At 37.4% G+C, this 25,678-nt stretch overlaps 1 protein-coding gene across 1 annotated transcript in view; it reads left to right on the top strand.

Annotated features, from left to right (window-relative positions):
- FBN2 (fibrillin 2) overlaps positions 1-25,678 on the top strand; it is a 224,600-nt gene that overhangs the window by 12,502 nt on the left and 186,420 nt on the right. The window contains exon 5 of the mRNA XM_024120349.2: positions 6,546-6,641. Within this exon, the coding sequence (XP_023976117.1) occupies positions 6,546-6,641 (96 nt within the window). The remainder of the gene's footprint in view (positions 1-6,545; positions 6,642-25,678) is intronic.

Raw genomic sequence — 25,678 nt, 5'->3', positions numbered from 1 at the left:
AAAAAAAAAAAAAAAAAAAAAAAAAAAAGTCTATTATGAACACCATATTTATTTATTTATTTATTTTTATTGGAGTACAGTTGCTTTATAATGTTGTGTTAGCCTCCACTGCACACCAAAATGAATCAACCATACACAGACAGATATCCCCTCCCTTTTGGACTTCCCTCCCATTTAGGTTACCACAGTGCATTAGGTAGAGTTCCCTGTGGTATACAGCATGTTCCTGTAATTTGTCTATTTTATTTATAACAAAGCAGATTTATACCTTTTTTTACACCTATAAAAGCATTAGGAGATCTGATTGTATCCCTATTTTATAGAATTCAATAGCCAGAGAAGAGACACTGTTATGCTTCTTGAAACTCAACCTTTTACTCCTTAGGGAGAAAAATCGTAATTCCTTTAGAATTGCAGGGGAAGAACCTTGCCTCAACTGGTCTTTCAGAGTATTTCATCAAACCTATCCTAAAACTAGCCACTTTTGCCTGAATTCACCTGCTGTACCTGTCTGGGGTATGTGTGTGTATGTATGTATTTTCCTGAAAGTTCTACAGAAAGAGCTCTTATAGGTTTGTCTCTTCCCTGCTCTTCACACAGAAATGGGAAATGAGGTGACGGAAAGTAGTTTCCCATCCTGTAGGAGGCGCTTTTATGTTCTTCTGCCCCTGTGGCAAGCCATATTGATGTCACCACACTTTTCAGTCAGGGGAAAGCGAAAAAGCACTGGGCCAGAAGACCATCATACATCTGAAAATTTGTTCTCTAGATATCTCATGGGACGGAACTATCCTTGCCTAACATTTACTCACAGGTAATAGAACATTTGGTTCAAGAAAGTTATATAACTTAAAAAAAATCATTAGTCCCAGCAAATAAGAAGGTGATGGTATGATAACTAGTACATGTCAGCTCAAGAAATGGTTTAAGGAAGATGCTTTCTAAGTTGTCTTACATAGAGAATTACTGGGAGTAAAGAGGCGGGTGTAACAGTATCAGCTTGTGAACCCAGAAAAGTCCTGGAAATGTTTTTTAAAATGTGGATTATAAAAACATTAACATTGCTTAGCTGCTTTCCCAGAAATGTAGAAAATGTTCCTTAGAAAGCACTCTTTCATTTCCTTTAGCAATGTTTATTGAATAACTACTGTATGCCCCACATTGTGCAAGGTGCTGGGAGTACATCAGTGACCAGCAAGATGATGCCCAACTTCTTAGAGCTTATCTTCTGGTAGGGAAGACAGGTAACAAGTAGGTGGAAAGTGAAATGCCTAATACAAATTTAGGGAATGAGAAATTCTAGAACAATAAATGAGAGTAAGGGGGAGAGAGTCTGGGTCAGAATAAGCAGTTCTCTGCTATTTTTTAACTGGGGAATCTCTGAGAAGGTGACTTTGAACACAGACCTGAGTCTGTGCTTTTAGGTCTATGGGAAGAGTGTTCTAGACAGAGGGAAAAGCAAATACGAAGGACCTGTGGTGGGAACAGATTACATACATTTTGGAAACAAGAGGAAGACTTATGTGGCTGAAGTGAGGGAAAGAAATAATGGCAGGGGATGAGTTCAGAGACAAAAGTGTAGGGCCTCATAAACCAAGGAAAGAAATTTGGACTATCCCCTAAATATTATGGGAACCCACTGGTGCAGTTTGAGCTATGGAGTGATACAATCCTATTAACATTAAAAAAAAAAATCACTCTGGCTGCTGTGTTGAAACTGGATTGTAGAAATGGCAAGAGAGAAAATGAAAGGGCCAGTTAGGAGGCTAGTGCAGTGGTGCTGGTCAATGATGCTCTAGTAACTGAGGATGTGATAAGTGTTTGGATTAAGCTTGCATTGGAGGTAGAATCTATGGAAGGAAGTGTGTACTTATGGAATGGGTGTGGTGAATGAGACTGAAAGAAAAAGCAAAGATCCATAATGACAACTAGAAGGTTTGGGTTGAGCTCTGGGCTGAATGGTGATGCCATTTCCTGATATTCCAAAGACTGAGTGGGGAGTGGGTTGGACTGGGGTCAGGTGGGGCTAAGAGCATGGGATACCAAGAGTTCTCTTTTGGATTTGGTAGTTACAGAAGTTTGTTAGACTTCCAAGTGAAAAGATCTATGAACTCAGCTCTTAGGAGAGAGGTCAGAGATAGAGATATGACTTTGGGAGCATATAGATTGAATTTTTATATGGTTAATCTTTTATTTTATTTTATTTTTTATTTATTTATTTTTTTGCGGTACGCAGGCCTCCCACTGTTGTGGCCTCTCACGTTGCGGAGCACAGGCTCCGGACGCGCAGGCTCAGTGGCCATGGCTCACGGGCCTAGCCGCTCCACGGCATGTGGGATCCTCCCGGACCGGGGCACGAACCCGTGTCCCCTGCATCGGCAGGCGGAGTCCCAACCACTGCGCCACCAGGGAAGCCCTCTTTTTAAGAGAATTACTTAATTTATTAGGATTGCATAGCAGTATTTACCTAAATAGTAATGGCCGTCTCTGGTGGGAGGGTGTTGGTTGTGGAGTTACTGATAATCCCTATTTTCTTTTTTATACTTTTCTAATTTTCTACGATGAGCTTGCACTGGAAAGAACTGAATACGTTCTAGTGTTGGCCCTAAAATTTGACGTAATCTTTCGGGGCCTTTTTCACATTCAAATATTAGATTTCTTTATGTAAGCTTTTAGTTTAAAAACCCCTTCAGTTTGTGCTGTTTAATATATCTACCCTCATTCAGTTGTCCTTTTGAACAGGAAGTGGTAGGACTTTTTTTGTGTGTGTGTGTGTGGTACGCGGGCCTCTCCTGCTGTGGCCTCTCCCGTTGCGGAGCACAGGCTCCGGACGCGCAGGCTCAGCGGCCATGGCTCACGGGCCCAGCCGCTCCGCGGCATGTGGGATCTTCTCAGACCAGGGCACGAACCCGTGTCCCCTGCATCGGCAGGCGGACTCTCAACCACTGCGCCACCAGGGAAGCCCCGGGAAGCCCCTGTGGTTGATCTTTTAATTGTAGGCCTAGACAAAGATCACTAGGAAGTTGGAGCAGGTAGAGAAGAGAAGTGGGCTGAAGCCAGAGCCTTGATTGCTGCCCGACATTTTGAGGTGGAGAAGAGAAAGGAGAAGCCAGCAAAGAGTGAGAAAGAGTAGACAGTGAGACAGGAGGAAAACTGGGAGAGCATGGTAACCTGGAAGACAAAGGAAAAAGGTAGCTCCAGTAGTAGAGATTTATATTATCTCGTGTAGAAAAATAGGCTTTTGTTTCTTTCCTCTTTGTAACATTTTAACCTGGTTTAGCATCTGTTTTTATCCCATACGTTTGTGTAGAAGTAACTACCATAATTTCAGATTTGACTTACGTCCAAGTGTTTGTACCTATGTTGAGTGGTACAGGAGTCTGTCTAGTAATAACAGACACTTGTCATATTACCTAGCACAGAGTAGGTGCTCAGTAAATATTTACTGAATAAAAATATTCAGGCTTTGGCAGTCATGATCAGGGTTCTATATCACAAGCTGACCAACTTGAAACAGGGTTTGCTTCTCCCTTCTCCCCAGATCATGGCAGGCAGTTAAGAAACCACCTCATATTCCTTTACGTAGTCTTCTCCCTTGCCTTTTGCTTTGTCCCACGCTAGGTGTAAGCATTTTTTTTTTTCTTCCTGGGTGGTCAGCATTCTTTCCATGGTGGAAATTTAGGCTTATACAAGTTTCTTTCCAACTCCAGTTGAAAGATAAATTTGTTGCCATTATGTCTTGTTACTTTATAAAATAACTTTTATCCTAATTTATTCAAAAGAAGGAAATTACCTCTTCTTTTTCCTTTTGGTTCACTTTTATATCTGCATTGCCTGCTTCTCTTCTTTGGCTATTGCTCTTCAGGGTAAACTTTGGTTGCTGTAAAACACGTCTTGTTTTTCATACAGATCCTTTGCAGTATAAAAAAGAAGGGGAATTAAGATTGTAGAACACTTTAATGTGTAGCCACTGTGAACTTTGTTTTTTACACCATTTTATTTAATCCTCAAACTCCTCTGGGGCAGGGAAGCTGAGAATCGGAAGGGTGATGTGACTAGATGTGCTGAGCACAGCAGAACTCCTCATCTGTTCCCTGCATTGTTCTGCCTCCCAAAAAGGTGGGAAGAATCCTGTGAGATTTTGACATATTTTGGGAGTTTTGGAGAATCTGCAGTACATCAAATACTACAGTAAATGAGGGGGATACAAAGGCAAACTCCCTATGGTCTCTCTCCTGGAAGAGCTCTCTCTCAGGTGAGAGTAGGAATAGAAGCAAATGGCTGTATGGGCCAGTCTCATCCTTCTTGTTTAGAGGAGCCCTTGGTACTTCTTTAAATTATTGAAGACACCGAAGATCTTTTGTTTAAATGGGTTATACCTGCTGATATTTACTGTATTAAAAATTAAAATTGAGAAATTTAAAAAATTATTTCATTTGAAGTAACAAAAAGCCATGTTGCATGTTAACATAATTTTTATGAATAATAACTACGTTTTCCACAACCAAAAAAAAATTTAGTGAGAAGAGAGGCATTGTGAGTCTAACCTGTGTAGGTTAGCCTGGATTTCATGGGTACTGGGCGAGCTCTCTTCAGGAGATGCTCCAGGCTTATCCAGCCCTCTTCTCCTCCCTGGCATTTGGAAGCTCTGTCTTGGAAAAAACCCTGAGAGAAACCCTCCCTCCCTCCGCCTCCCCAGGGATAGATCCTGAGTGTCAGTCATGGATGTGTTTTCCCATTCACATCATAAGGGTTAGCATATGTATAATGAGAGAACATGTCTGGGACAGTGACTTTCATTTACATTTCTTACACCTTGATAGTATTTAAAGAAAATTCCTTTCATATTAATTAATTACATTAGGTGAGTATTACCCATTTGCAGTATACCTTTAGCAATCAAAATATTCAAATCCTTACGGTTGTTTCTGTGAAATTATACCCTACCAAGAGTTCTCTTGACAGATTTTTGTTCCTTCCACATTCCTTTCCATCTCCATCTTTCTCAGGCTTCTCATGACCTTTATTTCGCATCTTTTATCCTGTGTATTTATCCATCTAACTTACTGCCCAACTGTTTTTCCAAGGCAGTGATGAATTGGACTTTCTCGTAAAACTCAGCTTGGGACAAGCGAAGAAGCGGAAAGGTGCGATTCTTAGGGAGACGTTCTTGTGTAGACATACAAAGAATTCTGCTTTGGAGCGAAGCCTGATGCAGACAAAGAATGTTAAGACCCTTGGCACACTGATGCTTTAAGATGAAGGTGTCTCGTTTCAAAGTATGCTTTGGTATTGCTACTATGAGCAGAAGAGAAACTGTTCTGTGTGCTCTGGATGATGGCAGGTAATCCAGCTGCACGTTCCTGGTAAGGAAATATGAACCCTCTTGCATCTTTAGATATCGCTTTATTTATTGAGCTTCCCATTTCCGATATGGCCCTCACTTGAAGTGCACGTAAATGTGCTCTGCCTCGTCACTGCCCTTTCGTGTCTTAAGTCCTGTTTTGGAGGCACAGGTCATAGAATGTAATCCTCTTCTACTTCTGCGGGGACAGAGTGTTAATCTGTTCAACAGGTGGGTAGGTTACGACACAGCCTGTAGTATTGGTATTTTCTCTTGCAGGAGATGAGATTCTTGAATTCAGCTGTCCTCATTATGTTTCACAGGAATACTTATTTTTCAAGTAATGTGAAGGGTGATTTTTTTAGGACATTTTTTTGTCTTGGGTCCTGGCTGCTGAGTTGCTCCCCTTGGGAGGTGCAGTGGGGAGAGAGGGTGGGGAGAGAGTTCAGATTCCTTTCTGACTCACTGGCTCCCTCTGGGCCACCTGACTTCCGAATTCTGGTCTCCCTGTTGCAAGTCCAGAGGAGGGAAAATATGTGCTGCAGGTGTTTATCATCATTACTTACAAATTTTGAACTGTGGGTTAATTTCATAAGAAAGAACCTTTTGTGTTGACACAGTGAGGTTTTCCCCTTTCTTTCTACAAGTTGACACATTAGTTACTTCTCTTGGTATTTTATTGCTGAATTGGTGGTATTTTCCCCCATTTTTCATGTTAGCTTTGCCTTTTATTTATTCTGCCTTCTTTTTTGGCTTCCTTTTCTTTGTTTTTTTCTTTTTTATTTCCATATCCTCTTTATTTTTTCATATCACATTTTCCTCTACTTTTTTCTCCCTCTCTCTGCTCTCTAAAGTCTACAATCCTTTTCCTTCATATTTTAATCACCTTTTACCTATGAAAATAGATTATAGTGTTAATAGAACTGAAATAGAGGATCGAGTCATTATATTCTGACTGTATGGGCATTAGAGCCAGCCAATCCTTGTGATTCTGATTTAAAAACAAAACTTTTACCAAATGCTTGCTTAACAACGTGATTTACATGAATTGTGTAGGTTTTGGTCTCAATATATGCTGAAATATATTTACTTAAATGCATGATGTGGCGTGTTTTAGAGGTAAGATCCATTATTGCTACAAGTACTACATTGTACTTGGATATTTACTGTACAGTGAGCTTCTTGTTGTGTTTGTGTGCAGCTGTCTGTGAAAATGGATGTCAGAATGGTGGACGTTGTATTGGACCCAACCGCTGTGCTTGTGTTTATGGATTCACTGGTCCACAGTGTGAAAGAGGTAAGAAGAGAAAAGAGAACCTCCCTTTGGAGAAGTTTATCTTCTTGTAAATGTGTAATTTTTTATTACCTGATGAAAAAATCTTCTAACAAAATAATATTTTCATTCTTCTTTGATTATGTCTATAACTTGCATGGTCAGATTTTGAGATATAGCTAATAGCAGCTGAAGTGTCTCAGTTTTTTCCACCAGAGTGAACTCAGTTCAGGAGGCCAACTCTGGGACTCCGGCTCTAGAGTAATTCTGAGTGAGTGACTGATGGCAGATACTAATAATTTGGAGTTAATTCAAATTAGGAGTCACTGTTAGCAGTGTGGCCTCTGTTTTAAAAAAATGTAGCATGTTCTTGGCTGCAAAGCCAACAAAAATCTGAAATAAATTGCCCTAACCAACAAGGAAATATATTACATTGCATACAAAAATTCCAGAGTCATTGGGCTTCAGGTAGGACATGATCAAGGCTTTCACTCTGTTGTTCTACTTCTCTTGGCCTTTCCTTCCTTTGTCAGTTTTGCCCTACCCTCCAGTTCTTTATGGTTGTAAAATGACTGCCAGCAGTAACTAAGGGAACATGCTTTCTTGTTCACATCTAGAGAGAGAAAACCTCTCCTTTAACCATGGGCCAATACTAGCCTTCAGAGATACTCCATATGCTGATTGGATTAAGCTTGAGTTTTTGAACCAGTCCCTGGTAAGAGGAATGGTATTAATATGTTCCATGTAGACTTACCAGGACCTGTCTTTGGAGCAGGAGATGATGAAAGCCTCTCAAAGTCATCTATCTGAAAAGGAGAGTTTGGTATCTACCCAGTAGAAGTTGTGTTTGGCAGGAGGAAAGGGGTAGGGGAATGGGTGCTGGGTAGGCATCCAGCATTGTCCACCTTATCCATGTAAACGGTCGGTCAAGCCAATATGAAACCAATTTACCATAATTTAAATAGCAGTTAAACTCGTGACCTGTAGACTACTGAAAATCCCCAGTGTTGATGCAATAAGTGAACTATTAATAATGTTCTGATAGCAAAAGGGCATATCAAAGAAGGTAACAGTTATCACATTTTATAAAATGTGATAACTGTTTAGCACTGAACCATAAAAGTAAAACAAGCTTAAACTAAAATCAGTATTACATAATCATTCATAATTACATACATACTCAATTGATTTTCCCAGGGCTTTCATAGCATCTAAAGTTGTATAGTGCTTTCTTTGTTGTGAAACTTTGAGTATATGAAGATATGTCATTGAAATGTTACAGATAAGTAGTGGTGATGGTTTATATATGTATAGAGGCTTTGAATTGCAAAGAAACCTTGTGTTTTTAAAATTATATCCATTACACTGACAAAAACTTAATCCTGGTATTCAGGTTGAAGCTTGAGAAGAAGCTGAGAAATTAGAATAATATGGTGAAGTTTGAAAAGTAAGATGTATGCAGCCTTTTAACATACACTTGTATGTACATTAAGATATTTACATTATTCCTAAGGTAATAGAGATTTCTTGGGACCGAAGTACATTCCACAAATGACAGAGTTTATAGTTACACTTAGGACAAATTTAAATGTCTTCACCAGATGCTTTTATTTTGGGAAGAAAAATTAATTGTGAAATGTTAGCATAAAATGATAAGTTGTTGAGAATGGAATAAAACAAATTTCCGAAATGATAAGTTTATTTAAACACCATAGAATGGAAAGTAGTTAAATTTATAATTTCAAACATAGTTATAATTGGTGGAGATGATGTTCATTTTTCTGGAGGTCATGTAAACTTTGTAGCACTTTTATCTTGAGCAGATTTCAAATTCAATTCCTAATTGGCAAAGGAATTGTGTAGTTTCGAGAAAGGGGCTTCTAGGCATTACATCGTTATTCTGCAACAGTTATTCATTCATTGGGTTTGTTAGTCCTTGCTAAATTTATGGCAATTCAATAAAGACTTAACATATATTTTACACGTACAGTAGCATGTTTTCAGAAGAATTACAAAATTTATTAGTTAATGCATTGGCCTGAAGGATATTTTTTTCTTAAACATGGGTTTGTTTCTTAAAAATCTTTTTAAGTACTAACCTTCAGATGAAAGTTCTAAAACTTTGTTTATTCCAAAGAAGAAATTAGCAATTTCCACTCTTAGATTGCAACTCTGAACTTTAACGCTTTTGAAAGATATTTTCAATTGAATTTTTAATGTGTAATAGCTAATCCCACTGAAAGTGGAGTTCATAATTTTTCTCAAGAAACATTGTCTGCTTAGCTACAAAAGGAATAATTTATGTTGAGGTTAGTGAATAGGCCCATGTGCCCAGTTTACATTTACGGTTCATATTGTCTTTTTCAATGATTGAATTTTCAAAATATATGTTCTTTGTTCTCCTAGAAAAAAGTCTTTTGTAAAATTAGGGATACTTTTCATTCTTAATGTAGAACACATATAATTTCCCTTTAAATTGGTCTCTTGGGATCAGTAGTGTGATAAACATGGCAGCTTTTTCTGCTATCTGGGCTTCTGGCAGACTGGTTTCCGGACTGGAGACAGAGACTGAATGGTAACCAATGGCTGGCATGATTGTGGTATTTAACTTGAGTCTTGGTGCTGGGTAAGCTGAGCCTTTTTGGAGTCCTTTCCTCATTCTTGCTGATATGTACAATGACCTTTTATACTTAGCATTGAAGAAAGAGTTCTTGTGGTCCCATGCTGATTGTAAAATGCAGACAGCTTAGCTATGTCCAAGGCACATGACAATATTCAATTTTTTTTGCTTCTCTCTCCATAAAGACGACGTTTGAAATAAGATAAATATTGCACTTAATATAAACCTGAAAATACATAGACATGCATTCATCATTATATATCAAGACTTGGTGTTTTTTCTCTAACACTTAAAATATACCTTATTATTTATCAGTAGAAACTTGGAGGGGGCAGGCAGGCAAGAAATGAAATTACCTGAGGGATTTCTGGACTAAGTACAGTGATTACTTATTATAAACTCCAGTAACCTGGAGACTTCCCTGGTGGTCCAGTGGTTAAGAATCTGCTTTCCAATGCAGGGGATGCGGGTTCGATCCCTGGTCGGGAAACTACGATCCCACATGCCGCGGAGCAAGTAAGCGCCCACACTCTAGAGCCCTTGCACCACAACGAAAGATACCACGTGTTGCAACTAAGACCCGATGCGGCCAAATAAATAAACAAATAAATATTTTTTAAAAAATAAAAATAAACATGGCCTGCCCCAGGTCCCTGTTTCAACTTCTATACCTTAAATGGTTGTTGAAATCATATTTTGTAATGGAATTTTCCTTGATGCTTATATAAAGACTATCTGTTAGAAATATATCCTAGACCCTTTTAAATTATGCATAAATTACTACTACAAATTGTTAAACAATTATTTTTTAACAGTTTGTAGTAGTAAACATGTAAACATGACTTCCTTTTAAAAAGTGTGTAAATTTGGTAAAATTTCAAATACCCTTATGCTTAGTGACATTTCCTTTAAAATGTACATCTTTCAGTAAATGGTACCTTAAAAGGAGGATTGGAAATTTACTTTTTAACCTACTGATATTTTAAGGAAAAGTTCCTTTTGTTAATCTGAATCTGCATCAGAAAAAAAAAAGTGAGATCAAGTTGCAAATGTTAAAGTTTATAAAATCTAAACTATCACGCCTTTATGTGAAATGTAAAATGGACGGATTTCCCTTCAGGATAACTTTCATAAAATCATCCAGTGAACGCATGAACTCAGTGTCTAAAAACATGTTGAGGAGGAGTAACTCAGCTTCTGCTTGAATACTTCCAGTCACAGGGTGTGCGCTCGCTCCCTCCATCGTGAGACGGAATTCCGTTGTCAGAGCCCTGGCTGTTTAAACTCTGTGTTATTATGCTCCTGCTTAAGCGGGCATTTAACAGATGTATAGTGTCTCTCTTACTGTCTAATTCAGGGGGAACGTGATGATGGTGACTTCTCTAAAGGCATCCGTTATAACTTACTGCTCAGGATTGTGTGATGGCACCTTAAAGTCTTGAATTATTCTGTACATTTTTGTTCATCCACTCACATTTCAGTCGGTAAAGTAATTGTGACTGTTATTAAACCTACTCAGACCTTATCCAGATTCTCCAAGAACGAGAGTGGAGATTGGCAAATTAGGGTTTTCCAGAATTCTGGGGATTATGTAGACCGGAGCAAACTTTGTGCAGAAATAATTTATACATTTATTAATCAACATTAATTCCATGCTCTTGGAATTTATTATAAAGTATGCAGGGTGGGTTTGTTCAGCCTATGGACATTCAAGTAGCATAGTAAATTAATAATGTGACCAGGAATACAGGGGAGTGTGGTGAGAGAACAGGCTGGAATTCTGCAGAATTCTATATGCAGTGGATTTGATACTTCCAAGAAACGAATAGGCAGTACTTTTAGAAAAAATTCCTCCCATTGTAATGTTCTTATCTAAAGGTAACGCGTGTTTATTATAAGGTAATTTAGAAAACAAGACAAGGAAAAACAAGAAATGCAATTATTTATGATTTTTCTCCAGTCAGAATTAATTACTTTTAAGATTTGGGTTATACTTTGAGTCCTTTGTTCTACCACACATATATTGCTTACAAAGAATGGGCTGTTTCCATTCTTACTGGAATCGACTGTAAGAATATTTCATGTTCTGTAACATGAAATGTACTTATATCCTGCTTCTTCTTTTAGGTTATGAACAACATTGTATTAGATTATGGATTGTAATAGTTACACTGCATGTTGTAATAATGAGGGCTAGGTATCTACATTCTAAACAACCGTATGATATTTGTAAAGTTATTTTCTCTGTCTCACAGATGAGGAAGTTTTGCCCACTTCAAACTTATGGTAGCATTGTGGGTATTAGAACAGGAGGAGGATCTCCAACAATCTGATTTCAGACCTTAAATTCAATTATGGTGATATAGCTGTCTGCTGTAATTACATTTTTTATTAATTAACATTTAAGGTCATTTTCAGGTTCTCTTGTGGTTTTATTGGTTTGTTTCTTAGCAAAGCTGTGATAAAAATCTATGTAGATAAATCTATATCTTTGATTTTATTCTTAAAATATATCCTAGAAATGTAATTACTGAGTCATTGAATAAGTGAAAATTTAAAGCTTTTCATATGTTCTGTTCATTTCCCTCCAAAAAGGCTTTTTATGATTTATTCCTTTGGTATTATGTTTAAAAAAGTCTTCCCCATTTCCAAATATTATAAATATCTATAGTTTGTTCCTAGGAATTTCCTAAAATTCCTATTGGAATTTTATCTTTTACCTTTTTAACCACAAGTTAGAACATACAGGATGGTAACTAAAATAAATTTATTTATAAATATTTATTTATTTATTTATCACATATCTATTGAGTACTTATTTAGTATTAGACCAAGTATGTGGAGTTCAACTTACAAAAAATATATACTCCCTGTTAATGAGAAGCAAATTATCTGTTTAAAGACTAGAACTAGTCATCTGCTTAAACACTAAAATTAAATACAACATAGTAAATACTATAATAGGAGTAGTAACAAATTTATGTAAGAGCTCAGAAATGGTTCCTGATTAAGGGAGAATTACAGAAGTTTTCCTGCAATTAATCTGAATGAAAAAAACTAACTCATTATAATGGGAAAAACAGTATTGGACTAATTCCTGTGTTGATATTACACGATATAGCATGATGGAATCTTGTACTGAATAACATTATTTAAACTCCACAATTAATTACCAGTTACCGCAGTTACTGAGCTGATGTTGGTTTATAGAAATAAGAGGTCTCCCTTTTTCTTGCACTCAGAAGATTTAGTGAGAATGAAATTACAAGGAACAGAGAGAAAACATTACCAGCCACAGATGTCAAACTCACACGCTCCTGCACGCTCACACACACACGCAGTTCTGCACTCCTGAGGTCGTTAAGAACGGTTTATAACCTTGCACTCTCTAAACTAAACTTAGCCTTAAATGGGCATCAGAGAAATACCAGAAGATCTGTGGGAACTGAACTTTTTGGCAGTAGCTCAGATGACATCCTTATCTTGAATGCCATTAAGAACACAAGGGAAGGAAAATGAGAGAGAAAAAAAGCAGGCAGTGGAAAGTGGAAGGGAAAGAAAAGAAGAACGGAATGAAGAATGATAGCAAAGGGAGATGGAAAGCTAAAACTCAGAGTGGAGATGCTGGGCTGTATAAAGGACGGCTCTAAGTTTTGGAGAAAATCAGTTCATTGATTAATCTGATCTGGGAGAGGCCAAGCTTCCGTTTCTCACTCTTCGATTTAAGCCTGTGCTCTTTTGATCTATGCAGTAAGATTGAATGTGTTGGCAGACTGTTAGAACCTGATGCTTTATTTCTAAAACTCCTTTGAGTTAAACCAGTGAGTATTTTCATTTATTCCGCCTCTAAGTATCCTTATTTATGTATATCTTTGTTTGCTTTTGGTTTGTCTACCTAGAGGCAGAGGAACCTGCAATACAAAATAAAAATATTCAAATATTTTATATTTGTGTAGCTCCATAAATATTTTCCGTTTTCCTATTTCAGCATCAGGTCCGAAGACATTAGAGTTTTAGCTGGTATGGAAACTAGGTGAAGCTACCACACACACACATGAATTAAATATAAAGAAAGGTTATTACATAGGATTTAGCCAAAAGCAATAAATAACAAAAGGTGCATGGGTGGGGAGAGGGGTTTATGTTATATCATTGTATATTTCAAAAAAAAAAAAAAATTCCCCAATACTAAAAATTCTTAAATGACACCTGTCTCCACGGGTTTCAGATAAAGGATTGTGGACCTGCAATTACCTTATAGAGTTGTTGGGAAGATTAAAAGCAATACTGTGTTAATAAGCTCCTAACACATAATAGGCAGAGCGCCTGGCACATGGTAGGCATCTACTGAGTGATATTTGCTGTGTTTTAGGAACACAGGGTATAGCCAGAATCAAACCTTAATATTAAGACCTGTGTGACCTTGGAAATGTGATTGCCCTCTCTGATCTGTGTTTCTGAATATATAATAGGTGTCTACTGTGTCAACCTTGAATTATTTTTGAGACTTAATGATACAATACTTGGCACCCAATAAATGATCATTATTGATGCTAATCTCTTTTAACTGAACTCCCAAGTTATCAAAAAGATAACAGCGGAATATTCAAAAATGGAATTTCAGATACGGAATAAAGGGATTTTGTCAACCGTTTAAATCATACACATAAAGTTTAATGCTGCTTTTATTGAGAGTGTAAGGACTCAGAATAAATAGCATGTTTTAAGAGTGGCTCACATTCTTGGTATGAGAATTAAATGAAAGATAAAGTGCCTAGACAGTGTCTGGCACAGAGTAAGTGCTCAATAAATAATAAGCTATAATTATGAAAACTAAAGCCAAGATATGATATGCTCTCCTACACAAAATTGTGTTTATGGATGAGGAAGATTGTTCCAGCATCACTTGGAATGTCATAGGTCAGAGTGCATCCGTTGTGAACAATGTAATTTTTGTGGGGATTTTTTGTGATAATACAGGTCAAATGAAAACTACTATATATCATCATCACTGCCTTGCCTGTTATGCAGTTGAATTTTTAGACCCTGCTCATCTTTTTTTTGACATGTTTCTACTGTAAGTACCAGTGTTGCTATTAGTAGTTACTCACTATTTAACTGGTCTCTTTAGTCTCCCCCTTCTCTGTGCACAAAGTCTTGTTCCAAGCATTTCACAGTGTAACGAATATATAGTAGTTTATTTCACTCAAGGTACTTGTAATCAGTGGGCTAGTATATTGCTAAATCTAATACGAGTAGGTCAGAGGGGTCTTCAGACTGTCCAGAGAACAGTTTCTCTGTGAAGCTTTCCTTGACCACCACCTGCCTCCCTGCCTTACCTTACCTTTGGTGCAAAAATTAGGCATGCTCTTCTTTTTTACTATACCTGCCATATATCCCATTCCTTTAGACTAGATCTCTTCATCATTGCATTGTGACTGCTTACTTTTTTGGCTGTGAGCCTTTTAAGAGCAGATATCTTTATGTTGAGTTGCCTTGTGTTCCCTCTGCTCCACACAGTGCAGTATATAAAAGGCAGGCCGTATATGTGACTACATAAACATAGCGGTTCCAAGTAGAAGAAATAGAATGAAAAAAGTACAGACATAGTAGAGGTCCTTGAGTGTTCATGGACGCTTATTCACCAGTGTGGCTCTAAGATACAGTGAAAGGGAAGAGTAGACGATGAGGCTGGAAAAATAAACTTGGACCTTAATACCCAAAGTCTGGAATGCCGAAGTCAAGAGGCTGCCCTCTATGCAGTAGCCTCTGAGGAGAGGGATTATGAAGGACTTCTAATCTTGAAAAGAGTTCCCTATAAAGGTCAATCTGGAGTGGTAAACAAAAAGAAATGGAGGGTGGAGAGGCTGAAGGCAAAGACCTCATCCAGGAGAATTCATTGCATGTCAGGTAGATAATAGCAGTGAATCTATTATGTTTGTATGTATAGTGTTTTCAGTCAGATTATGATTTATCTATGCATAAATTAAAGTAGTATTAATTTGAAATGGAAAATTATGTAATACTGGGGATTATGATAAGTTTTTTAGAGAAATTAATTCTTATAGCAACCCAAGGATATAATTTTTTAACGTCATATTACAAATGAGAAAACTGAGGCACAAGGAGGTAAAACAATTTGCTGAAATTCACTCAGCTAATAAATGAAGAAAGTAGGATTGGAACACAGTGGTATAACCTCAAAACTCACACACTTAACTACAACTTTATTTCGAGTGAAACACAAAATTGCAAACGTAATGTATTTCTACACTTTAGAAATATATTGTATCAATTGTTAAGTATGAGAATGATAAATAGGTACACACTTCCAATAGAATGAAAGAGATGGCTTGCTATTTTTATGTTCTTTTGTTATCTGGCCTAGGGAAATCTTTTTGGTATATACATTTCTGATTATACCTCTGAATGCTTATATCCAGAGTTTCTTTATGTGTACGATCTGGTAAAATATTTATTCAAAACTCATAATACTTAAAACAAATTTGAGACTTCTATTTCCAGCCAAGATGGACTAACAGGAACCAGATTAACCCTCCTGCCTGAGAAGAACTGAAAAACAGAATAAATATATGAAACAATGGGTTTCAAGATATTGGACCTCAAGTAACAACAGAAAGTGATCCCGGAAAGGACTCTGCTAGATTTTCCCAGGTTGCTGCTTGAGAGGTTTTCCAGGCTGTGCTGTGGGCAGAGAGAACCCAGGCATAGCCTGACACATTCTTTAAGCTGTATGCAAAGTGTCTTCTTAGTTCACAATGGAATTAAATCAGAAAGCAGTAACAGAAAGATCTCTGGAAAATACCCAAACATTCAGAAACTGTGTAACTCATTTCTGGTATCCGTGGATCAAAGAAGAACTCAAAAGGGAAATTAGAAAGCATTTTGAACTGAATGAATGAAAACAATATATCAGAATTTGTGAGATGCCATTGAAGGAATACTTAGAGGGAATTTTATAGCTCTAAAGGTCTATATTAGAAGAAGAGAGGTCTCAAATCAGGGACCTTAGCTGCTTCATTAAAAAATTAAAAGAACAAATTAAACCAAAATAAGCAGAAGAAAAGAAGTAAGTTCAGAGTAAAAATAAATGAAGTAGGAAACAGAAAAAGTGAGAAAATCATTGAAACCAAAAGCTGGTTCACTGAAAAAATTAATAAAATTGATAAGCCACTATCCACACTGACAGGGAAAAAGCAAAGACACAGATTATCAATATCAAGAATGAGAGAGGTTTGGGCTTCCCTGGTGGCGCAGTGGTTGAGAGTCCGCCTGCCGATGGAGGGCGTCCGGAGCCTGTGCTCCGCAACGGGAGAGGCCACAACAGTGAAGGGCCCACGTACCGCAAAAAAAAAAAAAAAAAAAAAAAAAAAAAAAAGAATGAGAGAGGTAACATCACTCCAGATTTTACTGATAAGTGAATAATGAGGCAATACCATGAACAGCTTTAAGCTAATAAAAATGAAGTGGGTAATTTCTTGAAAGATGTAAACCAACAAAGTTCACTCAAGAAGAAATAACATAGATATCCCTATATCAATTAAAGAAATTGAACCTGTAGTTAAAAACCTTCTTATAAAGAAAAATCCTGACTCAGATAGCTTCATTGGTAAATTCTGCTGAACATTTAAGAAGGAAATAGCGCCAATCCTATAAAAATTTTTCTAGAAAAGAAACAGGAGTTAAAACTTCCCAACTCATTCTATGAGGCCAGATTACTTTGAAACCAAAACCGGCGAAAGGCATTTCAAGAAAAGAAAAGAGCTTGCAAATATTTTTCATGATACAAAATTTCTGAATTTCAGCAAAGTGCACCAACAATATATTGAAAGAGTGTATATAATAGCCAATTGTTTTATCCCAGAATAAAGAAGCAGTGTAAGTCACCGTATTAACAAATTTTTCAAAATCACATGATTATCTAAATAGAGGCAGACAAACATTTGACAAAATCCAGAATCCATTCCTGAAACAAACTGTCAACAAACTAGAGAGTAAGAGATCTCCCTCAATGTGATAAAGGGGCATTTCAAAAAAAGCTGTAGCTAACGTTATACTTAATGATGCATAATTATTTTCTATTTCCTTGATTATTCTTTTTTTCCTATAATGGAGTATTCTTGTTTTCTTAATCTGCTCTGTGCCTTAAAAAAAATTATAGTATGTTAGAAAGTTCCTGTCCCGTTTCTCTTTGTCTTATGCTTGCTTAAAATGGGCAGCTCTGTCCAGAATTTCTATTTCCACTAACTTGGTAAAAGTGAATTTTCCTTTTCTCCCTTCCAAAATTACCTAAGAGTTGTCTTCCTGTCCTTGCTCCTGTTCGAGAGCCAGGGATTCAAGTACTTGGTGTTCTGAGCCCAGAAGAGGAGAGGAAGATCTCAGCTGGGGTTTGGGCAGCTTTGATGAAAGGATCTGTACTCTGCACTTTCTGAGGATATTCTTTGTATGACTTGTGCTAGGATCACTCTGTATGGTCATGGGAATATTCTCTTTTCAAAGAGGATATCCCTGAAATTTGAGTGATTCCTCCCATTTCAGCTATAGTCCCTTGTGCACCTTTGATTTCAGAGAATCATACTTGGTGCTGATTTCACCCATTTGCCCCATCATTCTCCAGCAGTAGTTCCTCCTCCCTATTGTCAGTCCAACCTCCTGCTCCCTGAGAATCTTTTTTCCTTATTGTCCATGGGTCTCCTCTTCTCCTCTTGAGTACTCGGGATAATTGACCCTGTGTGGCGAGGATCATCCTGTCTTCACTGTCTGGTTTCCTCCCATCTGGTAGAAATCACAACGGCTGGTTCCTCTCTGTTTGTCTGCTTTCTGATGAGCTATTATGTTGGTTGGTAGGGACTTTTACTCCTCCAAACTTTCCCTAATTTCTCCATAAGCTGAACCCACAGTAGCTCTCCAGGGAGAATTAGTGAGACTTCATAGGATATTGATGAATCATTCTCATTCCCTGTATTATTTGGAGGAGCAGTCTCCTATTTCATTCCTTGGCTGCCATTTTCAAATATTATAGCAGGAGTTTGTGCCTATTTCCTGCTTTAGGTGCTGAGAGTGAAATTTTTGGTTAGATTTTACCTTTTTTGTTGCTGTTTATATTAGCAGTGGGAAAGGAAGTTTCTATGATATGGCTTCAATCTCCTGTGTTTGCCAGGAAGTTGATATCACATTTACAAGTTTTTGATCTGAAATCAATCTAAAGTCAACACAGAAAGCCAGGTTATAGGGGTTTCTGATAGAAGATGATATGATTTGTGATACTGCACTTGACATTTACAAGTAAGATTGTGGTGGCTTATTAAGTACACATTATTGTACCAAGAAACACTGGTTCTGTGGGTGCCTCATCTTCTGTGGATTAAAGACTGTGTTTCCCATGACCATGCTTAATGTCATGGTTTAATGCATGCAAAATTCTTCCATATGGACAAAGCTGAATGTGAATGTCTTCATCTGACTTAGAAATAGCATACAAGGCACATTCCAAATTTTGAACATGACTGTTTTCATCTTAAGAAAAAAGAATTAAGTTCTGATTGTCACAGAGAGATTTTAATTAGAATTTGACAGATTAACTGTGCTCTTAAGCAAGTCAATTCATGAGTAATTTCTTGTTTGAAATGTGAGGACACTGGACTAGATCACTGTTTACCTATCTTTGTTGGTAATAAGAATCACCTGGAGTTTTTTGTTCCAAAATATTGATTCCTACGCCTATACCTTGGAGACTCGAATTTAGTGCTCCAAATTCAATGAATTTCAACCATCGTGGCATATTAACATTTCCAGGGAGCATTTAAAATCCTGACACCCAGGCTTCAGCCAGATCAATTACATAAGAATCTTGAACAATGGGACCCACACCCAAGCATCAGCATTTATTTCTTAAAGCTCCCAAAGTAATTCCACTGTAAGGCGAAGTTTGTGGAACACTGGTCTAGCATGAGGTAGTTACAAAATACCCCAGAATATTCTTATGACAAGTCTGAGAAATCATTTATTAAAATATAGTCAAGATTTTATCAACAACTCAGTTTTTGCATTTAGAACCCCAAATGAAGACACTCTGAATAAAACTTACTATCGGGTTATTTTGAACAGATTTATAATGTTTTAACATTATTAGAATAGGCTTTCCCTCTCTCTGATGTGGCAAAATTGTATTTGAAAAGAGTCAACTTTATCTTAAAGTTTTCTCCATTTCACAAATTTTTAAATCTCAGTGACCTCAGTAAGATGTTAACACTCCCTGCAGGGGGCAAGATTGAGTCAACAATGTTTAAAATGGCTTCAGTTATAATGTTTATAATCTTGGTTTGGTTACTGTGTGGTAAACTAAGAAATAAACCCAATATACCTTAAAAAATCATAAGTAGAAAATGGAAAGCATTATCTAGGTCTTTTTTAAGGAAAATCTCACTTGTTTGAAGCAACCTTATGACATCATATCTTGCTTAAACTCTGTAGCTTATTCAATGATAACATTATAGTTTTGTAGATCATAGTGAGATTATAGTGTAGATTATACTGAGATGTACAAAGAGACACATCACATACTTTTTGTATTATACGTTATAATACTTCCTCTTTTTAAAATAATTACTGGCATTTATAAGTATTTATTTCTCACTACACAACTATGTATTTCCTGTTGCTTATGACTCTGCAAAACTAAAAATGTATAGTTTGTTGTCCCTGTATTTGAGTGGGAGCCAAGGAACTTGATCTCTTACTTGTAATTGTTTTAAGAATGATTTGTGAAGGAGGTGGTGTCTGAAATGCTGCTGGATAAACAGACAGTTTGGAGGGCTTGACTAGGGCCGGAGAATACCAGGCAGCATTTTTCAGGCACAGGGCACTTCAGGAAAAAACCTAGAGCCGGAACCAGACAAGATGAAAGAGCAGCTGAGCAGATAATGGCCAAGGAGCTGAGGGGGTGAGGAAAGGACTTTGGGGAATCCAAGTTAAATCCACAGCTCTGCGGCAAGATGTTTGAAGGGTTTTTGCTTATCTGTCAGGTATGATCACGAGTGTAGGATTTTGCAAATATCCTGGCCAAATCCTCCAGTAATTTCACGGTCCTTGTGGGGCCGTGCAGGAGCCATTTTGGTTATCCTCAGTTTGGTGTGGATTTGTGAGGTGACCTCTTCCTGGAGTCCCCAAAGAAGGCAGATGTATTGTTGTGCCCTCTGCATTCCCCTTACTGTGCCTAACACACTGTCCCCTCCCTGGACTTCTCATGCTGTGCTTTCTCCAGCCTGCCTCTGACAGTACTCCTCAGCACAGAGGGGTCAGCCTTTTCTTTCGCTTTTCCTTCCTAACAGGACTTTCTTAGGTCTTATCCTTTTCCTTAGATGCTAGCTGCATGGCCAGTTTGGTGCTGATGAATGCTGGAAAGGTAGCGATTGGTCTAGGAGTAAGGAGCTCTGCATTATGGGTTAGTCCACAAGGTATACTCCGATATATAAAGAACTTGGTACATTGCTTGGTACAAATGCCTAAAAATATTTTCTATTATTTAATTACTAGAATTATAAACATACATCCAATCATTCAATTAAAAGCTTTTAGGAGATTCTGTGTTACTTATTGTAAATATCACGTTACCAAGGATCTTGAAATATAGCTCTAACCCTGTTTGCTAGCCCAAAGACATAATAATGAACTAGAAAACATATCTCTTTCTCTGAACACTGTACTGAAAGAAATTTGCAGTAATAAATGCAGAATTCTAGATTACTGTGCTTTGAATTACCCTGTCTGGGGACTGCAGTGACCTTGTTCTGTACAGAGTGGCTCTGGATGTTACAGACTATCTTATTGCCTGTTAGGATGACACTAAAGCAAAAGCTTGAACACAGTAGTTACTTAACTGGTAAGCATAGTAGTTCCTGACTCAGGGCATTTATGAGAAGTTTGGAGTGAACTATCTGACCCTCTGCTTTATTCCTCATTCATTTTGGATTGATTTATGGTGATTACCAAACCAAATCTAGGAAATTCCACTCACAGTTCCAAGGAAATCTGGCCCACAAATCTTTGAGAATCTGGAATTTCTTGAGTGTGTTCATCCATAACACATGCACACATGTCATATGTTAAGTTTTTGTGTATGGTGTTTGGTGTTCTAGGTGTTGATGTCAGGCTGCCCTAGAAATCCTGCCCATCAGGCTGATAATCAGCGTAAGATAAAGCAAGGAATCTCCTTCCCTACCTTACTCCCATTTGTTGAAGACATTTAGGAAAGGGTATCCCAAAATGTCGTAAAATAATTGCTTAATTTGTTCTTTTTTCTCCTTTATTTTATGGAATATCTTTTTATTTACTCATATCTTCTTTAGTTCTAATAATGCTTTGTATTTTTGAAGTATGATTTTTATACTTCTAGTGTCAAATTTTGTTAAATTTATTCCTAGGTATTTTATTTTTTGAGGCTATTGTAAATGGATTTGTTTTCTTAATTTTAATTTTTCATTGCTAGTGTATAGAAATACAGTTGATTTTTGTGTAATGATCTTGTATTCTGCAACCTTGAGGAACGTATTAATTTTTTAGTGGAGAATTTAGAATTTTATATATACATGAGATCTTGTCATCTACAAATGGAGATAGTTTTATGTCTTTCTTTCTAGTATGCATACCTTTTATTTCCTTTTCTTACCCAATTGCCCTGACTAGAACCTCCACGACAGTGCTGAATAGAATTGGCAAGAGCAGACACCCTTGTCCTATTCCTGATGTTAAGGGAAAAGAAAGCAACCAGTCTTTCACCCTTAAGTATGATGTAGCTGTGGGTTTTTTGTAGATGGCCTGCAACAGGTTACCTTTTGTCATAAAAGGTTGAGGAAGTTCCCTTGCATCCCTGCCTTTTGAAGTGCCTTATGAGAGCAACAAAGACAAAGCAAACAAAGACACACTTATTCAAGAAGACCTATTAAATCTAGGTGAAAACAGCAAGGGTCTGTGTCACTTGAGCCATGACTTGCTCCCTCCTTCCCCCCTCCTCAGTGCAGTGTAATGGGAGCTCCAATCGAAGCAGGTATGGCCGTGAAATGGGACTCCCTCTTCCCCTTCAGGTCTCAGTCAAGAACTATTATATCTACACAGAAGGGGCAGCTGCCAGTATTTACAATGTATATAGTAATGTGTATACACTGTATAGAGTATACAGTAAATAAGGTAGGAGGATAAGAAAGGGGGGACTATCTCTCAACTCTGAATTCTAGCCATGAAGTTCTATGGTGGGAAATCCAGGCAGAGAGAGCATCAATTACAAAGGCACAAGATGAAAAGGAAGGGCATGTTTGGGAAGAGAAAACTGGTCCACCATGGCTAGAGTGGGGTGTAATTTGGGGATGGGAGGTTGAGGAATTTATCAGTTATGAAGGAAAAAGGTAATAATGATAACAATAACAGCTAACATTTTTGAGCACTCAGTAGTTTTCAGGAACTGAGTAAACACTTGACATGCATCATGTCATTGAAACCTCACAACTCCTCTAATGAGTAGTATCCTCACTTACAGCCTAAGGTTCAGAAACATTAATGGTGTGCAGTCATACAAAAAGGGCCTTCTATGTCAAGTTAAGAAATGTGGACTTTATCATATACTAACAGGAAGCCAGCAAAAATATTTTGTTAGGTTGGTACTTTAGAAAATTTTAACTTAGATGTGGAAGAAAATAAACTCTGAAGGCAAATGACACTGAAAGAAGGATGGCTGCTGAAATGGTCTAGGAGAGAGAAGAGGGCCTGAACTAAGGCATCAGAGTTGTACTGAAGGGGAGGCTATGCATTCCAGTGACATTTCCAAAGCAGAATGGACAAGACTGAGTGACAGATCTGGGGCTGGAGTGCGAAGTGTCAAGAATTACTGTAAGGGTTTTAGCTTGGATGACTGTGTGAATGCTGATGACCTTATCCGATGTGATGATCACAGAGAGAAAACCAGAGTTCTAGGAAATGACAGCAGGTTCAGGATAAGACATGTCATACCTAAGACACCCATGGGACAGTCAGACAGCTTTGTCCAGTAAACATTAGCAAAAATGGTCTGATTTCAGAAGAAGAGGTGAAAAGTAAAGCCTAAGGATGGAGTAACATTGCTGAAAGGAAGGAACTAGCCCAAGAAAAGAATCAGAGAGGGAATAACAATATTTAATGGATAAAGATGCTTTCTTTAAAAAGTGGCCAGAAAGGAAGAAAGTTGATGAATTAGAAAATAAAATATTAAAAAGACAAATTTCTCTACATAGAATGCACAAGAAGAGAATGGCAGCATGAAGAGCTCTGTTAATCTGGTCCGCAATATTATTTTTTAACAACCGTAACTGTTAAAAAATATTTTCATTTTAAGTCTCTGAGTATTTCTGAGTTTGACAAAATGAGATGGGGGAAAACGTTGACTGTCATTTAGGCATGAGTCTCAATACCTTTAACTGGTATAAGGAGAGGAGAAACTTCATTCAAATTCAAATTCTTCAGAGAATTTGTAGGTCATAGATCAAAATTTAAAGTGATCATGGTGTTTATTAGAAGGAATTGTGACAAGGAGAGAATGGCTCAAAAGAATATTTCTCAGAACTTGGCATCAATGCCCTCAATAGAATTTAATTAGTATCATTTAATTAGAATCAGGTTGAGGAAAAAAATGCTCATCATTCAGAGATTGTTTTTTTAACTTTTAAAACTGGGGGGAAAATTTCTTTATTCATCAAGGTGGGCTTTTTCTTGATTTGTTATTGTTGCTGCATTTTCCCCACTGTGTTTGTTTAATATTAGAAAAGTACCCCCTTCGGATATTGGAACCATTTTGGAAGAAATAATTTTGGCTCTATTAAAGAGTAAGAAGATTGTCTATGACATAAATGCCAGTATTGTGCCAAAATCATTAGGCTTGTGGCTTGTACTTGTCTCTGGTAGCATTGTGACATGGTAGCTCTAGCAGTCTTCACTTGCTCCAGTTCCTATGCGGACAGAATGGGATTATTCCCTGAGCCCTGTTACCACCTGATCTTTCAAGGAAGCATGCCAGCAGTGCTTTTACCAATAACCTGCTTTTGTTCTCAGTAAACTGTAGAATCTCAGGGTCTCCCTGCTTGGAACATAGTTTTCAGTGTCCTGAGAACATTTGATTGCATTGCAGAAAAATCAATGTCTTCTTAAGAAAATTCCAAGTATATTTTAGAAAATGACTTTTTAAAGGTTATTCAAACTTGTAAAAGTCAGTTTTAAAACTAGGACACCCATTTATGATAAAGACCCTCCAGAAAGTAGGCATAGAGGGAACTTACCTCAACATAATAAAGGCCGTATATGACAAACCCACAGCCAACATTGTTCTCAGTGGTGAAAAACTGAAACCATTTCCACTGAGATCAGGAACAAGACAAGGTTGCCCACTCTCACCACTATTATTCAACATAGTTTTGGAAGTTTCAGCCACCGCAATCAGAGAAGAAAAAGAAGTAAAAGGAGTCCAAATCGGATAAGAAGAAGTAAAGCTGTCACTGTTTGCAGATGACATGATACTATACATAGAGAATCCTAAAGATGCTACCAGAAAACTACGAGATCTAATCAATGAATTTGGAGTCAAGACGTATGGTACTGGAACAAAAACAGAAATATAGATCAATGGAACAGGATAGGAAGCCGAGAGATAAACCCACACACATATGGTCACCTTATCTTTGATAAAGGAGGCAAGAGTATACAATGGAGATAAGACAGCCTCTTCAATAAATGGATTGGAAGAATCAACATTGTAAAAATGACAGTACTACCCAAAGCAATCTACAGATTCAGTGCAATCCCTATCAAACTACCAATGGCATTTTTCACAGAACTAGAACAAAATATTTCACAACTTATATGGAAACACAAAAGACCCCAAATAGCCAAAGCAATCCTGAAAAGGAAAAACGGAGCTGGAGGAATCAGGCTCCCTGACTTCAGATTATTCTACAAAGCTACAGTACTCTCAGAATGGGAGAAAATATTTGCAAATGAAGCAACTAATGAAGGATTAATCTCCAAAATATACAAGCAGCTCATGCAGCTCAATATCAAAAAAACAAACAACCCAATCTAAAAATGGGCAGAAGACCTAAATAGACATTTCCCCAAAGAAGATATACAGTTTGCCAACAAACACATGAAAGGATGCTAACATCACTAATCATTAGAGAAATGCAAATCAAAACTGCAATGAGGTATCACCTCACACTGGTCAGAATGGCCATCATCAAATTATCTACAAACAGTAAATGCTGGAGAAGGTGTGGAGGAAAGGGAACCCTCTTGCACTATTGGTGGGAATGTAAATTGATACAGCCACTGTGGAGAACAGTATGGAAGTTCCTTAAAAAACTAAAAATAGAACTACCATATGACCCAGAAATCCCACTACTGG

The sequence above is a fragment of the Physeter macrocephalus genome, chromosome 8 (assembly GCF_002837175.3).
Source record: "Physeter macrocephalus isolate SW-GA chromosome 8, ASM283717v5, whole genome shotgun sequence".
Taxonomy (NCBI): Eukaryota; Metazoa; Chordata; class Mammalia; order Artiodactyla; family Physeteridae; genus Physeter; species Physeter macrocephalus.
This window is presented reverse-complemented; position numbering and strand designations above follow the sequence as displayed.